At 50.7% G+C, this 16,012-nt stretch overlaps 1 protein-coding gene across 1 annotated transcript in view; it reads left to right on the top strand.

Moving 5' to 3' along the window:
- The window catches only part of LOC130871430 (RIMS-binding protein 2-like), a 61,212-nt gene that overhangs the window by 30,081 nt on the left and 15,119 nt on the right, over positions 1-16,012 (top strand). Inside the window, 9 exon segments of the mRNA XM_057764764.1 lie at positions 1,969-2,119; positions 3,380-3,767; positions 3,770-3,816; positions 5,094-5,240; positions 6,693-6,851; positions 9,159-9,300; positions 9,303-9,614; positions 9,617-9,858; positions 11,219-11,336. Of these exon segments, the coding sequence (XP_057620747.1) occupies positions 1,969-2,119; positions 3,380-3,767; positions 3,770-3,816; positions 5,094-5,240; positions 6,693-6,851; positions 9,159-9,300; positions 9,303-9,614; positions 9,617-9,858; positions 11,219-11,336 (1,706 nt within the window).

Raw genomic sequence — 16,012 nt, 5'->3', positions numbered from 1 at the left:
TACATTTCTCTTCTCTTTGTTCAAATAATGCTTTCTTGGGAGAATTTAAGAAAGTGCCCTCTCTGTTTCCTAATGCAAATGCCACTTACAATGCACTTTGGTTTTTCTTTCTGCAGCCCTAGTTTCCACCTGCTGTCTCCTTTGAAACCCAATGAGTTTCCTTTAGAATTCATTATGCTTTAGTTTATCTAAAGTAACTCATTATTTGCCTTCTGTAATATGAACGGGCCTGGCCTGCTTGTTTGGGTTTCTGTCCTGCCCGGTTCCCACAACTGTTTAGCCCCAAAGAAAATCACACAAAGATCTCTATAAGTTATAAAGCTGATTGATCCATTAGCTCTAGCCTCTCACTGGCTAACGCTCACATCTTGATTAACCCATTTTTCTGATCTATGTTAGCCATGTGGCTCAGTACCTTTTTTCAGTGGGGCAGATCACATCCTGCTGCTTTGGTGGTCTGGGCAGGAGTGGCAGGAATCAACTTCCTCCTTCCCAGAATTCTCCTGTTCTCATTACATCATTTCTACTTCCTGTCTGGTTTTCCCGCCTATATTTCCTGCCTGGTCAATCAGTGTTTATTTATAACATGATTGACAGAATACAGACAATTCTCCTGCACCAGCCTTCATTGTTCAAGTATATCCTCTTATGAAACTGAGTTCTGGGTGATTTGTTTTGATGCTGTTCCACCTTTGGTTGACCTGCCATTGTGTCTGTGGTGAGTCAGCTGTCACTCCTACTGTTACCATCAGAGTACTTCTCAAAGAAGGGCTTTTGAAGCTCATTCTGAATGCACCTTCCTTAGACAAAGGTCACTCATGAGCCACTGGGGAAAAATGGACTCTGATCCAGGCTGCGTTTCTGAGACCTTTGCTTCAGTAGGGTAACATTGACCTGTGCCACAGGTACATGCTATGGAGGGAAGGATCCAGTTTCTATCCCTAGGCAGCGAGCAGATTTTCTGAGCCTTGGTTTCCTCATTTACAAAATGATGTTGGAGACACCATTTATAATATCATTATGAAATGATGTGGAGAAGTCCTATGACTCTGGTGAGGGCCAAACAATACATAGCAACAAAGTACACAGGGTGGCTGGCATGTGGACATTCCCTGGTGAGCGCTATCCTCCTCTGGGATGCCTTAGCCAGGTTTGTGACATGTTTGGCCTTCTTCCTCTTGAGCTCATGAGTACATTCCTTCCTAAATGAAGCCATCCAGACTCTCAGTCAAGAAGAGGTGAGAAACTGCACCCCAAGTCTAGAGTAAAAAATGTTATGTCCCTGGTGTCAGAGGGCAGATGGGCTATACCTTACAAACACTGAAATGACTTGGAGATCTGGCCAGTACTTACCTATGACCTGAATTAGTGGCTCTGGACATTTTTTTTTCCTGAGAGCCAGTGAGCATGGTTTCCATGATGTCAGTCCACAAGGAAGCCACCAGTCTAGACACTTGCAATATCTGGGCCTTTTTGAAGTGTGTTTTCCCAGTTCCATAGAATAGTCTGATGGGTGGTGTGAGGTCAAACGTTGCTGTCTCTAGAGTTTGATGATGAACATGAAGGAGGGGTGGCAACAGTCAGGAGGAGAAGGAGTAAGAGAGTAAGAAAAGGGAAGAGGGGTGTGTCAAAGGTATCTTTCCTCTGGAGCCATCCCAGGCTGCTTGGCTTCCAAGCCCCTTGGCAGAGGAAGCTCCATTCAATTGGAGCACAAGGGCAGGCTTCTCAGAGGCACAATGAGGTCCTCCCCTAGATACAGATGAATAGATGCCTGGACTGGGAAGCAGCATAGCTTACATGGGCATCGAGCTGAGTGATCACCTTCACTACCTACAATCTACTGTTTACATCCTTGCCTCTATGTTCCTTTCTCCTCTTCCTTGTCAACCATATGGATGGTTCCTCTTCCAGGTGTGACAGAGCCCAAGGACCATGCTCTGACAGCATCTGTCCCTTCTCTCCTTCCAGGCCCCCAGCCCCACCCCAAGATGTCACCGTCCAAGCTGGGGCCACAGCCGCCATTGTTCAGGTCTCCTGGAAGCCCCCTGTGCTGACTCCCACTAGGCTGTCCAATGGAGCGAATGTCACAGGATATGGAGTGTATGCCAAAGGGCAGAGGGTGAGCATGGGATGCGAGGCTCCACTGTACAGGGGTAGGCTTGGGGAGGGAGGAGGGGGCAGATTCTCAGGGGAGAATCTGAGGCTCTTCTAGCTGGGCCTTCACTCTGGGGACTGTCTGCACAGGTCTGAGAGTGAGGAAGTCCCATCCTGTTTTGCTTCCCACCTGGGTCCAGTGTCCTCTCTGCCTCCCTCACCTCTGCCCTGCTCCACTCCACACTGAATTCAGAAGCATCAGACCCCCAGGCTTGCCAGTTTTCACAGACTATGTGTTAGCAAGTTAAGACCCACCTAGGCAATCTTCCCTTTGCAGGGGAGCAGACCTGGACTCTGAGAAATACCTGTGTCTCCGGTGTCCCCAAGTGGAGAACCCACCATCTTAGCTTGCCACCCCTTTCCTGGCACATGAAGCAGAAACTCTAACCTGAGGAAGGCTCTGGAAAGCTGCTGTTTATCTGTTCACTGCCGTCTTAGAAAGGGCTTTTATTGCTGTGCAGAGACATCATGACCACGGCAACTTTTATAAAGGAAAGCATTTAATTGGGCTTGCTTACATTCAGAGGTTTAGTCTATTATCCCACCTGGAGGCACATGGACAGACATGGTGCTGGAGAGGTAACTGAGAGTTCTACATCGGGACCAGTAGGAAACAGGAAGAGAGAGAGAGAGACATTGGACCTGACTTGAGCATCTGAAACCCCAAAACTTACCCTTAGTGACACACTTCCTCCAACAGGGCCACACACACTGATAGTGCCACTCTCTGGTGACTAAGCATTCAGATATATGCACCTATGGGGGCCATTCCTATTCAAATCCCCACAACTGTTGCCACCTCACTCTTCCTCCCAGTGACAGATTGGGCTGCCTAACTTGGGTGTGAGGGCCCCAGCCATTTCTCCCATGATTCACCTCTCATAGGCTGTAGGCTGTAGGCTGTAGGCTTTCTGGGTACAGGCTACATGATTCCTAAGGGCAGGTTTCATGCACATCCAGGAAGCCACCCCCAATCCCCTCCCTACAGCTCGGCAGTAAGCAAGATCGCCTTCAGATCCCTGTGGAACCCTGCATCTGGTCTAGAGACGGAAGAAGAAGGCCATGCTTCATTGATCTCACAACTTCCTGGGTCCTGGGCTCCCAGAGACTCTTTGGTTTTGTTAGCTCTACCAATGAATTGCCTCTTTTCTGCCAGATGTCTGCAGAGGCCACTGCTGGGTCAACACATGCTGACAGCCTATGACATGGCTTTCTCTGTGTGCAGGTGGCTGAGGTCATCGCCCCCACAGCAGACGGCACGGCAGTGGAGCTGGTCCGACTGCGGAGCCTGGAGGCCAAGGCTGTGAGTGTGCGTACCCTGTCTGCACAGGGAGAGTCCATGGATTCTGCCCTCACAGCCATCCCCCCTGACCTCCTGGTGCCTCCAGCCCCCCACCCGAGGACTGCTCCCCCACCAAAGCCATTAGCAAGTGACCTGGATACCAAAGACCAACACCTGGGTCCCCACGTCAAAGTGGATGAGTCCTGGGAGCAGAGCCGGCCACCCGGCCCCGCACATGGCCACATGTTGGAACCACCTGACATGCACAGTGCTGGCCCAGGCAGAAGGTCACCCTCACCCAGCCGGATCCTCCCTCAGCCACAAGGAGCCCCAAGGCCATGGCCCGTGAGGCTGCACAGAGGGTGGCTGAAACCAGCAGGGTAAGTTGGGTCTTCCTAGCAGGTTGGACCCTGTGCTCTTGGGGTGGGGTATGGCCTGTCCCTGTGGCCGGCAGATAGAGACAGATCTACCAGAGAGCACTCTAGACCTCAGCCTAGGACTGTTGTCCTGAACTGGACAGGGCCTGTTCTTTCATTGCAACTTTCATATACATATACATTGCCTGAGTATATGTGTGTATGTTGTGGGGGAGGGGCTATGGTGACTGTGGAGATTGGGTGAGGTTTGGACAGCGATATGCACCTACTAAGTCGCCCATAGGGTACCCCTTCCCCACTAGTGGGGGGGGGTAGAACCCAGGACTGAACTGGCCCAGGACCTTACCATTTCTCCCAGATATTTGGGGCAAGTTAAGAGTTTCTCCACCAAGGGGGCAGCAGGACCTACTGGCAGGACCCTCTTGGTGTCGGGTTGTTCTGTGGGCCTTTCCAGAATGGTGACCCCTGGAAATGTCTGCCAAGGCTGGGGCACCCTCCTCTCAGGGCCCAGGTCAGGAGAGCAAGGATACATGGCCAAGGGTCAGCACTGGAGTTGCAGGGACCTGGGAGGATGTTTCTAACATAAGTTCAGTCCCATGTATCCCCACGAGGGCACAAGGCTACCCTGACCCCAGGGCCCCAGAACCCTTTAGGAAACCAGAGGGTCAGCCTGTCTGTGAAATCTGATTTGTGAACAGCAGCTTCTGATACTTATGAACTTGTGAGCTTGGGACCTCTGTGCTGAGGCTCAGTGAGACTGGAGCTGTGTTGGGATCACTGGATGGTACTTATGGCTGAGGAACAGAGGATCCCAGGGCAGCCTCAGAACAGATCCAGAAGAGTCCAGTAGCTGTTAGGATGGGTCAGAGATCCTTCCTGGGCTCCTGCTTCAATGCCATGGTCACTGTCTAAATAAGCCAGGTGAGGCGAGCGATGGAGGAAGTTTTCCACTGAATAAAGCTTAGAGTGATCCAGGTCTCGTGAAGAGGAGGAAAGGTGAAGGGAATAGCTGGTCCCAGGAGCCTAGATCTCATGTGAACCATCTTCCAGTAGCAGCCTAGAGTCACATGCTTAAGGGGTCACAGTCCAGCATATTTTATGCATCTACCCTGAGGGAGTCCTCAGGGCTCAGTGTGTGTAAGGCCTCTCCAGGGTAGCTCTGGGGATCTCCTTGCCCTTCTCAGAACTTGGGGCCGAGGTTAACAGCAGTGTGTGCTCCTGGGTCCCCATCCAGCCTTTCCCCACATACCTGCTCATCTTTGTCCCTTTCTCTTTCCAAGTTAGAGAAAAGGAGCCTCTTTCTAGAGCGAAGCAGTGCTGGGCAATATGCCAACTCAGACGAGGAGGCTGGCTGTGCCTCCCCCGAGGTCAAGAGGAGGGGTACATCTGTGGATGACTTCCTGAAAGGGTCAGAGCTGGGCAAGCAGGTGAGAGTGTGTACCCCTGCATCAGCCCTTGGCTGGCAAGGCCTTTAGCTGGATGCATAGGAGCTTAAAGTTATAAAGATATTGCCCTAACCTGCCTTGGGCGTGTGCCCATGTGTTCATATATGTATGTGTGTGTCCAGGCATAAGTGTCTAGGCATGCACATGCATTTGCGGTGTATGTGCTTGTGCTTATTGGATATATTCATGTGTGTAGAAGTGTATGTGCCTGTGTATGAGTGAGTATGGTGTGTGTATGCGTTCCTGTTTGTGTATGCTCCTGTGTGTGTGTGCCTCTGTGTGTACCTTTGTACACGAATATGTATGTGTATGTGTGTTTATGTGTGGACATGTGAAAATATGTTCCTGTGTGTCTATGTGGGTGTGCATGTATGTGTGTTCATGTATATCTGTGTATGCTTGTGTGTGTATGCATATCTACTTGTCTTGTGTGTATATGTGTGAGTATGTTTATTCATGTGCTCATATATAGTATCTATGTACATGTGCTCATGTGTACATGTGACTGAATTCCTATGTATCATTGTATACATGTTTATGTGCACAGAAATGTATGTGTGTGGACATATACATGCATGTCACCATGTGTTCTACGCATCTATGTGTCTCTGTATGAGTACATGTGTGTGTATTGGGATGAGTGTGCATGTGAGCATGTTCCTATGTGTGTTCTCATATGTGGACCTCTACATGCACATGTGTCTGTGCATGTGCATACACATGTACATCTGTTTACTTTCCAATGGTTCTTTTAAAAGCCTCAGCGTCACCCCGTGTGACCACCTGCCCTGTCATGTCCTCTTGTGTGACACTGTGTAGACATGTACACGTGGGTGCCCTGGCCCTCAGCCATCTGAACTGGCAACGTTGGGCTTAAGCCTCTGTTCAGCTAGTGAAGTACAGAAGTGACAGGTTGGAAGTTGAGCATCAGAGGATGTGACTTACCAGGACTGCTTGCTCTGTCTCCTGCAGAGTCCAGGATCCTCACGCCTGTCAGAGTGGGGTGACCGTGCTGTCCTCTCTCTGTTGCGTAGACAAACTCGTGTCAGGTTTTGTTTCCTTCACCACGATGAGCCGGGCATGCACTGTTTCCCGCATTCCTTGTTCCATGGGCTCTACAAGTTGGTAAATGGGTCCAGGACTCAGGGAGGATAGCCTGGGAGCCTGTGGCATGCACAAGATGTCCCGTCAGGAGCCGGAGACATACACAGTGGTTAAGGATAGTTCTTTCAGAAGACCCAGGTTGGAGTCCCAGCACCTACATGGTGGCTCACAACTGTTTGTAATTCTAGTTTCATGGGAGCCAATGGCTTCTTCTGGCCTCCACAAGCACTGGGCACACATGAAGTGTACAGACATACATACAAAACACCCAATACACATAAAAATAAGTAAAAGAGGAAAAGCTCTATCTGTGTGCCTTTTTGACCACAGCCCCACTGTTGCCATGGAGATGATTACCACACAGAGAGCAGCCAGGGGTCAGACCTGTCGGACATCATGGAGGAAGATGAGGAGGAGCTGTATTCAGAGATGCAGTTGGAGGATGGGGGCCGGTGCCGGCCCAGTGGCACCTCTCACAATGCCCTCAAGGTGAGCACTGAGCTCATGACAGGGTGCCCCAAATCTAGGGGATGCTCCCTTCTGCCCTTTTGCTGGGATTGTTTTATGGTTGCATTCAGGAGTTACCTGCTGCTCCTGTCTGTTTTGCCAAGAGGGTCTGGGTCCTGGAATTTGGGGGATCCATTTGGAACCCCTGGACACAGCCAACACTGTAGTGGGAAGAGAACAGAACCAGCCAAGCCTTACATGTTCACACAGTAGGTGCAGCTTCCGGGTTAGCACTGAACTGGCAGTATGGGGCTGGGCCCCACGGTCCTATGAATGAGGAAGACTCCATGTGGGCTAGAGCCATGCCAATGAGGCCACAGGAGGCCTAGGAGAGCACACTCCTGGGTCCATCACCCAAACCCCATACCAGGAAAGAGTCCACACCATCTGCCCCAGGAGATCTGAGATGGAAGGGTGGCTACTTCATCAGAATGGGGGTGGGGGTGATGAAGCCTGCAGGGCTTATTTCTGCAGATCATCCTGTGCTGTGATGTACGGACAGAAGACAACATTCATTACCGCTGTCTGCTCAGGGCCTCTATGGGGACCATATGAAGGTTTTCCCCATAAAAGTCCTTGCAGGGACTTTGGGGACCTCCATGAGGTCCTTCATGGTATGACTCACACTGTTGCCTGTGCCCCTCCTGCAGTGGGTCCCACACAGGCCTCTTCTGAAGACTCCTGACCTGAGCCTCCTACCTGTCCTGGGCTATGTTCCAGAGCAAGAGCCACCTTGAAAGTGCTCATGGGTGGGTCAGGGAAAGGCATACAGCTGTGTTTTTCACCTTCCAGACACTTCTCTGGACAGGGGAAGATATTACAAGCTGCCTCCCAAGCACTGCTTAGCAAAGGAAGGGCCACCAAGGGTGCTGTGAAGCAGGAGGTATGACCCCATCCATCCCTCACCCTCTTTTAAACAGCCCAGCAGTATCCTAGGGGAACTAGGGTCAGGGTAGCCACAGGGGTGTGCCATTCACCCACAGGGCTTCTTATGGGTATGGGTTTCAAAATTCTCCTAATAACTGCCAGTATCAGTTGGGAGTTGTGACCACACTAGCCCCACAGTCTCACATGGTAGTGACAGGCTAAGCCAAGCCAGGTTTCCTGGAGGGACCAGCGCCCATGACCCTTCATCTCCAACTGACTCGGCTCACCTGCCTACCCCATGGTACCCTCTTTTTCAGCAATCATCCTTCACCTTCATAGTGCTCAGCACACCTGAGCCAAACATCCTTGAATGCGGTGCTATAAAGGAGAAAGATACATGAGTTAGCAGATTCTGTGCCCATCCACTCGTGGACAGTGGCACAAGCGTACAGTAGACTGCACTAGGAAACAACCCCCCCCATGGTCCGAGGTGTCCCCAGACCAGTGGGGGCAGCTATCCATCATGGGTACTCATCATAAGATATAACCCCAGATCTCAGCAAAGGATAAAAGCAGCTTTCCCAGAGTCAGCCAGATCTCCCCAAAGGGGAATATGGAGCGGTGGTTGGCACCAAAATATGCCCTTCGGAAATAGGCAGGGGCCGAGGGCTGCAGCTGGTAGGGAACGGTGCCCAAGGAAATGTAGGCTAAGGCTGGAATGCAGGAGGGTTTGCATAGCAACCTCAAGACCAGCTAGCTCGGTGCCAGCTGCTGAGCCCAGATGGGCCAGATATGGTAAATCCATCTCAGGTGCAGAGGCAGAGGACCTTGTTCCTTTGTAGGCACCAAGTAGGCACTGGGTCTGCTGAGGCAACATTCACTAGACTACAGGTGTGCTTCAGCTAAGGGAAAGGAGGATGGCGATCAGCTGGGGTGCTAAGTGTTGGGAAGGCAACAGTCCACAAGACCAGACAGGGATACAGTGGGGCCACCTCCAGCCACACTGGGCATTCAATGGCAGCTGCCCCTGGGCTGCAGGGAGTCAGCCCCAGTGGCAGACAAATTCCCCTCACTACTCTGGAGAACCCCTCAGCATAGGAACAGGCAAGGGCCTGGGAGCATTGTTTCCTCCCATCTGGGCCACCTTCTCTCCCTCTGGCTCACCCGCATTGCGTCTGCTCCTGACGTCCCGCTGTCTCCTCTGTGTGCTGTCCCTCACCTTCTGCTCTGCACCCACCACGTGACCCATTGCTCCATCCCAGAGCCCCAGCAGGCATGCTGCAGGTCCCCCATGAGCAGAGGCTGCCTCACGCTGTGCCCCTCTGCCTCCCTGCCAAGACTAATTCTGTGTGTGTTTTCTCTCCTTCCTCCACCGCCTCATATCTGGTCATACACCGCTCTCTCACACATGCTGTCCCCAAGGAATGCCATAAGGCTAGGAGTTTGGAAGGCGCTTTCCTGGAGCAGCCCGAGTTCCCCCAACAGCCCCACCGCAGTAAGAGACTGTTCAGTATCCCCGAGGTAGCTGAGGAGGACAAGGAGCATGGCGAGCCGCTGCTCAGGACATGAGGTCCTCCAGAGCCAGGGCCTTGTTGGCTATGGATCGTAGGCCAGTGAGGTCCTGTTGGGGGCATCCAGTCCTACAGGGTTCCTGGCTCCCTGCAGAGCACAAGGGCATCCATATGGAGGATCTCTTTCTGGAAGACAGAGGCTGTCGGTTAAGCCGCTCGGCCACCAGGAGCCCGGACAGTGGTTTGGACTGTGGCAGTGAGGAGGAAGAATCTGGGTTTAGTTTCAGGAACACCTTGGCCAAGTGCAGTCCAGGCCCTGGTCACTGTCCATGTAGGAGAAGCCCAAGGCCCCTGCTGGCCCGGAGGCGGAGCTGACCCAACAGAGCAGCATCGAAGAGGTCTTTGGGGAGCAGGTGGACCCCAGTGACATCATCAGGAGCGATGATGCCCAACTCAGCCCGGAGAGGCCCGTGCCCAGGAGGGATGGCAGGGACGAGGCCAGCGACCACGAAGATTTTCGGGGTGTCTGGAGGAAAAGCCCAGCCATGCCCGACAATAGGGCAGCTGAGCGTCTGGCACAGCCTCCTCCCCGAGTGGCAGACGGCCCTTTGGTGTGTCAAGTAACCATCCTCCCTGCGCGCTTGCCAAACCAATCCGTGCTCTCATCCTTTTGTTGGTTTTGCCTTTGGTTTGGGTTTTGGAGTGCATTCGGGGACTCTCTGGGCCGCTCTCTTTGGTTCTCCCTGCATTTTTGATTTCTTCAGTCCCATTGCTTCCCAGCTGCTTGACCATCCCGAAGGTTTTCTTGCTTTGGAGTAACAATCTCCCCCACAGAATCAGCGATGGTTACGGCTGCTTTACTTAAAGGACAACTGAATCTAAGTTTTAATTAAGGGTTAGCTGAACTGCTGAGTATCTGGAACCCGAGAAACACACATCCCCCCACCCCCCTAAAATGATCCTCAGGGGCCCACGGAGGATGGGTGGTATGATCAAAGGCTTTTTGCCCTTGTTGTTTTGGCTTTTTAAGTTTTACTTTTTCCTTTTGGCTTTCATCTATAACTGTTTAAAAACACGGAGAATAACCAGGGAAGAAACTCAGTTTTGTAAATTGTTCCCAAAGTCTTCCTTACCCCCAATCTCTGTTCCCTTTGTGTCTACCACACAGTGGGGGGGGGTCATCTGAGGCTTCATAGTTCTGTAATTGTATCCTCTCTACAACATCTGCGCCCCTGCTGTGCTCAGCTGCCATTGGGCACACAGGTGGGCCATCAACACCGCAGCAAGCCACCTTCTGAGCTTTGCACTCTTTGGGCCCTGCCTGCACCCCACGGCCTCTGTCCCTTGGCTCCTGAGTCCTGGGAATGGCTATCAACAGGCTGATTCTTACCAACCTGCTTCCCTTCAGTCAGTTCTGCCCCTTAGTCCAGACGAGAAGTCGACATCCCTAGACAGAAGGCCGGCTCGAGCTCAGGTTAACCATAGAGCACGATCAAAGCCGGTAGTACAGGCACTACCTTCTGAGGGTCCAGAACCCTCCAAACCCCTTCAATCTGTGAGGGACTTTGGGAACTACAGCAGTGTATCTCTGGTACTGTGACACTTGAGGGTGGGACAGTAAAACCAGAAGACTTAACTGACATGGAGCCTGAGCTGTAAACCACAGTCAATTTGCTTCAGTGGATTTGGCTTCAGCAGCAATAACATCAACCAAAAGCTTCCTCCTATGACTCCCTTTGACTCCCAGCCCTACCAGCCCCACTGTGGCGAGTCCAGAAAGGACCCTGGTGTAGAAAGCAGGCTCCTGGGCCCGGCTGGCTCCTCCCCCAGGTCACTCAGCTAACCTTTCAGTTAAAAGCTACGTTTAGTTGCCTTTAGTGCTTCTGCTTCTGATCCGGATTGATTTGGCTTTAACTCCTCTTTTCCTTCCAAGGCTGGCCAGATCTAACCACGGTGTTCTCTTGGGACTAGATTTTAGGAAACCCCACTTTGATGGGGCGAGGAGACCGGATGGATCACGTGAGCCGAAGGTATTCTCACAGTGGCGGAGGTCCTCAGAGGCACCGGCCGGCGATGGCTCCATCCATTGGTTAGTGGCCTGATCCCTATCATACACTCTCTGTACACCACCTACTTAAGAACAGTTCACAGGTCACACATTAGGGCTTTTGTCCCATGACAAGTGCCTGAGAAAAACAAGAGGAAAAAGGACAAGGGGACTCATAGTGTCAGGGTTCAGTCCACTGTGGCAGGGAGGATGTAGGAGGAGGTGGGGAGGGGAGACACAGAGGGAGTGGGGAGAGGAGAAAGAGAGAACAGAATACTCTATCTACTGGCTTGATCCTTTCCTCTCTTACGTCATCAACCCCAGTCCCTAGGACGGTGCCTCCCACATTCCCACATGGAGGACACAGTTCCTCCTGATAAATCCTTTCTAGAGCCACTCTCAGAGACACACTCAGAGATGTGCTTTAGGAATTTCCTGTGGGGGGGGGGAGATTGAGTCGACTATAGTTGACTATATACCCCAAATATCCAGATGAGCTCGTGGTGAGTGGAGTCATCTGAGGTCATAGGTCATATTGATGCAAGTCTTGGTAACACCTGGAAGCTGGAAGTGTCCCTAAGACATGTGCTCCCTTTCTTACCCACCACTGGCCCCGCCCCCCCGCCATCCACTTCAGTCCTATTCTCTCCACCCACTCATGACACCTGGGCTTCCTTTTCTTACAAACCATTTGGAATTCAGTCAGTGGGACTCAAAACTGTCCTTTGGCTGTTGATTGTCACCAACTCATGCTAAGGGTGTCTGCAGATGGGGGTGACAGTGTTGCCATTGGGATAGAGCCATGGGGACAGAAATTCTAAGAAGTGGCGTTCGTGAGGTAACAGGGATTGGGAGGATCCAATAAACCAGGGTTTTGTGCACGTGTGCACACACACACACACACACACCGTAGGAAAGACACAAAGCAGGAATGGTTGGGGACAATACCAGGTTCGCCATTTCAGAGTGGAAGAAAAAAGCTCAGGTGACCCAAATTGGAAAGGATTCAAATCACAGTGAGCAGGAAGTACTGGAACATGATTCTTTCCCCAACCCCAAGAAGAAGCAAAACAGCAGTAGGAATCCCTTCTGGGCTTGTTCCTTCTGCAGGGAAGCATTTGCTTCTGTAGCTCTGCTCTCATCACCAGGCACCTGCTTTACCCTTAAGGATGCCATGGGATGCTGGACGTCCTCAGCTGGTGGAGTGTGACCCACCAAACCCCACCCAACCACTACCACCAAAACCTGTCTTTACTAATCCAAAAGATAGCAAGAGGTGTATGACCAGACTCAAAAAGCATGGACCCCAAGATAGCTGATCAGTGCAGGGCTCTGCTCTCCCAATCCTAGCCAGGCCAAATGTCCCTGACAAAGTGAGCAGAAAAGGGTTTGGGCTGTCTTGTTCAGTGGGACTTCGGTCCTGAGGCTTGAGAGCCAGGGCGGACCCACTCAGAGTTCAGCTCCTGCTCTGCTAGCCAAGTTGCCTGCCCAGTCTCAGTGTTATTGTTGGGCAAAGAAAGGGTGCAGGGCTGCTGGAGATGCCACATGGCCAAATAAACAGGCTTCTATGAATCCTATCTCCACCCTGCCACTCCATGCAGAGATGTCATAGGCAGGAATGGACATTTCTATGGGCACTGAGATTTATGTCATTTAAGGCATTAGAGTAGAATTCCTACTTCAGTCTCCCAGGCCAGGAACTTATTGCTATGACCACAGAAAGTCGGAGATAAAGGAAAAGAAAAGAAAAGGAAAGGTAGGGACATCCCATGCCCAGATAGATATTCAGATATCCTTGTCACTGAGAGCTGAGGACAGCCTGCTTGCACTGTCCTGTCAGATACCCTTGTCAGTAAGAGCCAGGGACAGCCTTTACTGTCTTAGTTGGGACCCTTGTCATCAAATCTTATGCAAGGTTTCTCTGGATTCTTAAGGTGAAGAACTCAAGAGGCTGCAGGCATGTGACTGGCCCCAAAGAGAGTAATGCCATGTAAAAAAGATCACACCCTCCATCCTAATACTTGAAAGAGAATGAGCCCATGGCAGCTCCCTTATCTCTTCTTAGTTCTTGGAGTCACTCAAGACCTTGTGTGAAAATTATAACTTAAACCCAGCACTTTGCACGGTGTGGAAAGACAAAGCCAAGTGCCTGTGAACAGCTCGGAAGGAAACATCCATGTGATAGGCCTATCACTCACCAAGAAGAACATAGGCAGGTGGGCCAAGGAGTCAGTGAGTAATAACCAGGGGTCAGATAACATGTTTCTCTGCTCCTCAGTTCTCTTTGCATGTTAAAACAGTAGCCATTAGGGTCTGGAGAGATGGCTCAGTGGTGAAGAGCAGTTGCTGCTCTTGCAGAAGACCTGGGTTCGTTTTCCAGCACCTAAAACTGGCTGTGACTCCAGTTCCAGGGGATCTGGTGCCATCTTCTGTTCGCCGCACACACATAGTTCACATATAAAATAAAAGGTAAAATTTAAGGAAAAACATCAGTAATTAGCATTTTGGAAACCTGCCATATTCCAAAAGCATCAGTGTTTCTTTCCTAGAGGTAGTGAAGTCTGCATATCATATTTTCCTGGGCACACTCTAATAGACAGTGTAGCCGCAACTAAGAAACATATGGTGGCTATTAATATTCTGATTTCTAACACTAATATTAAGTAAACCGTGTTCTGCATGATTTAAAAACAAAGGCTTCTTAGCTCCCTGTCTAATGGCACCGGGTTCCTTAGCTGACTCTCTGTTTCAAAAGACATTTTGTTGTGTCTAATTTTTTCCTCAGTAACTTTTGACCTTTGGGTTACTTTTACTTGCCCATCAAATGCAAGGCCTGGGGGCGGGGCATCACCGCTCAGAAAGCCAGTGGTCTCACCCATCCAAGCATAATAGAATCTGTCTTACTAATCACCTTGAATGCTCCCTCATTGTTTCCCATCCTCCTGGTGGTATTGGGGAACACAGCACATCCTATGCTCACAGGAAATGCTGACAATTGAAACTAGACGGGCAAAGTCTAGCCCTTTAAAAGACAGAATCCGTCTCTGCCAAGAAAACATTGCTTATTGTAGACAACATCAGACGTTTCGGTGAGACTGATCACGCACCAGCTGCAGTGGCCGCTCCTGAGCGCAGGCACTCCTGTGGACCCCGGAGGACTTACTGATGTTGTCCAGGGGAAGCTGACCATAGGCCTCCATCCTTAGGCTCACACTCAGCTCCTGACCACAGAGCCTTGCTAGCCACAGAGGTGCCACATCACTCAACCCAGGGACGCGCAAAGAACTGACAGACACCAAACGCTGGCCAAGGCCCCACTCACAAGTTCCAATCCCAGAACTGTTTCTAAGCTGAAACTTCTCCAAGCAGGTCACATGACAGGGAGCTAAGCTCCTCTTGCATACCCAGCTAGAGCCAACATGGGGCCCCTCAGCTGCTCTGCTTCTACACATCATCCTTTAAGAGTGGCTGTGGGGGTTGTCAGACTGCTGCCTGCCACAACCACAATGAAGACATTAGCAGACCAGGCTGTGTTTCAATCACAAGTTAAAAGGCATTTTGTGCTATTGTATCTTATGTTTTTACAGTTACTGAACATTATTTATAGACCCATACATACGCATCATGTTTTTAATTAAGATTTGTCTTTATCTATATTATTAGTGTTTGTCCTCCTGCGTGTCTGTGCTCCATGTACAGGGAGCCAGATACCCTGGAATTGGAGTTACAGGTTGATGGGAACCACTGTGTAGGTGCTGGAAACTGAACCCGGGCTCTCTCCAAAAGTAGCCAGTGCTCTTAACCTCTGAGCCATCTCCCCAGCCCACCAGGCATGTTGACAATACGTGAGCAAGAAAGGGAGAGATGCCAGGACAAGAAGGCAGCGGTACCAATAGTTTGTTCCCTAAGGTACAGATGGCATCGGAGAAATAAAGACAAGGGAAATCGTATGGTGGGGGGTTTCTCGTTTCACTTCATTTTAAATCCGGAAGATTTTAGTTTTTTTCACTTAGATTTTCTGGCATGGGACAGGTAAACATTACACGTATTTGGGGTCTGGAAAATGGTGACTATGGAATGATGGGTGATGATCAAATGTGATGACCACATCAGTGCAGGTGTGCATCTTTGCATCATTATGGGAGCGGGGTGAAAGAAGCCACCTCCTTGGTGTTCTCTGTCCACCTATGCCGTCCCCTGAGTCCCAGGCTAGAGATAGTTGTTTGGCCAGGTTATCTCCCAAGCCTCTTTTCCTCCTGCCAATTTTGGTTCCTGATCCGTTCCCAGGATCGTTACCTGGCCACAGACGGGGCAGGCTCTCAGCTTGTGGGTTGTGAGCCTGGTGGGTGTTGAATGACCCTTTCACAGGATCGCATGTCAGATATCCTGCACACCTACATCATGATTCCTGACAGTAGCAAAATTACAGTTAGGAAGTGGCAATGAAATAATCTTATGGTTAGGGTCACCACAACACGAGGAGCTGTGTTAAAGGGTCGCAGCATTAGGAAGGTTGAGAATCTCTGTTCTATTGTCTCCCTCTCTATGAAATGCATACCTATATACATGTGCGTGCACATGTGTGGCTGCCCCCCTTGTCCAGCAAGGATGATGCGACCATTGGAGCTCTTCTCACTGCAGTTTTATTCAGGACCTTTTGACAATTGTAAAATTTCTCTTTTCTTCTCTCTCTCTCTCCTTCTCTCTTCCTCTCTCCC

This window comes from Chionomys nivalis, chromosome 3 (assembly GCF_950005125.1).
Source record: "Chionomys nivalis chromosome 3, mChiNiv1.1, whole genome shotgun sequence".
In the NCBI taxonomy this organism is placed as follows: domain Eukaryota; kingdom Metazoa; phylum Chordata; class Mammalia; order Rodentia; family Cricetidae; genus Chionomys; species Chionomys nivalis.
The sequence above is the reverse complement of the archived record's forward strand: the minus strand, read 5'-3'. Positions and strand labels throughout refer to the sequence as shown.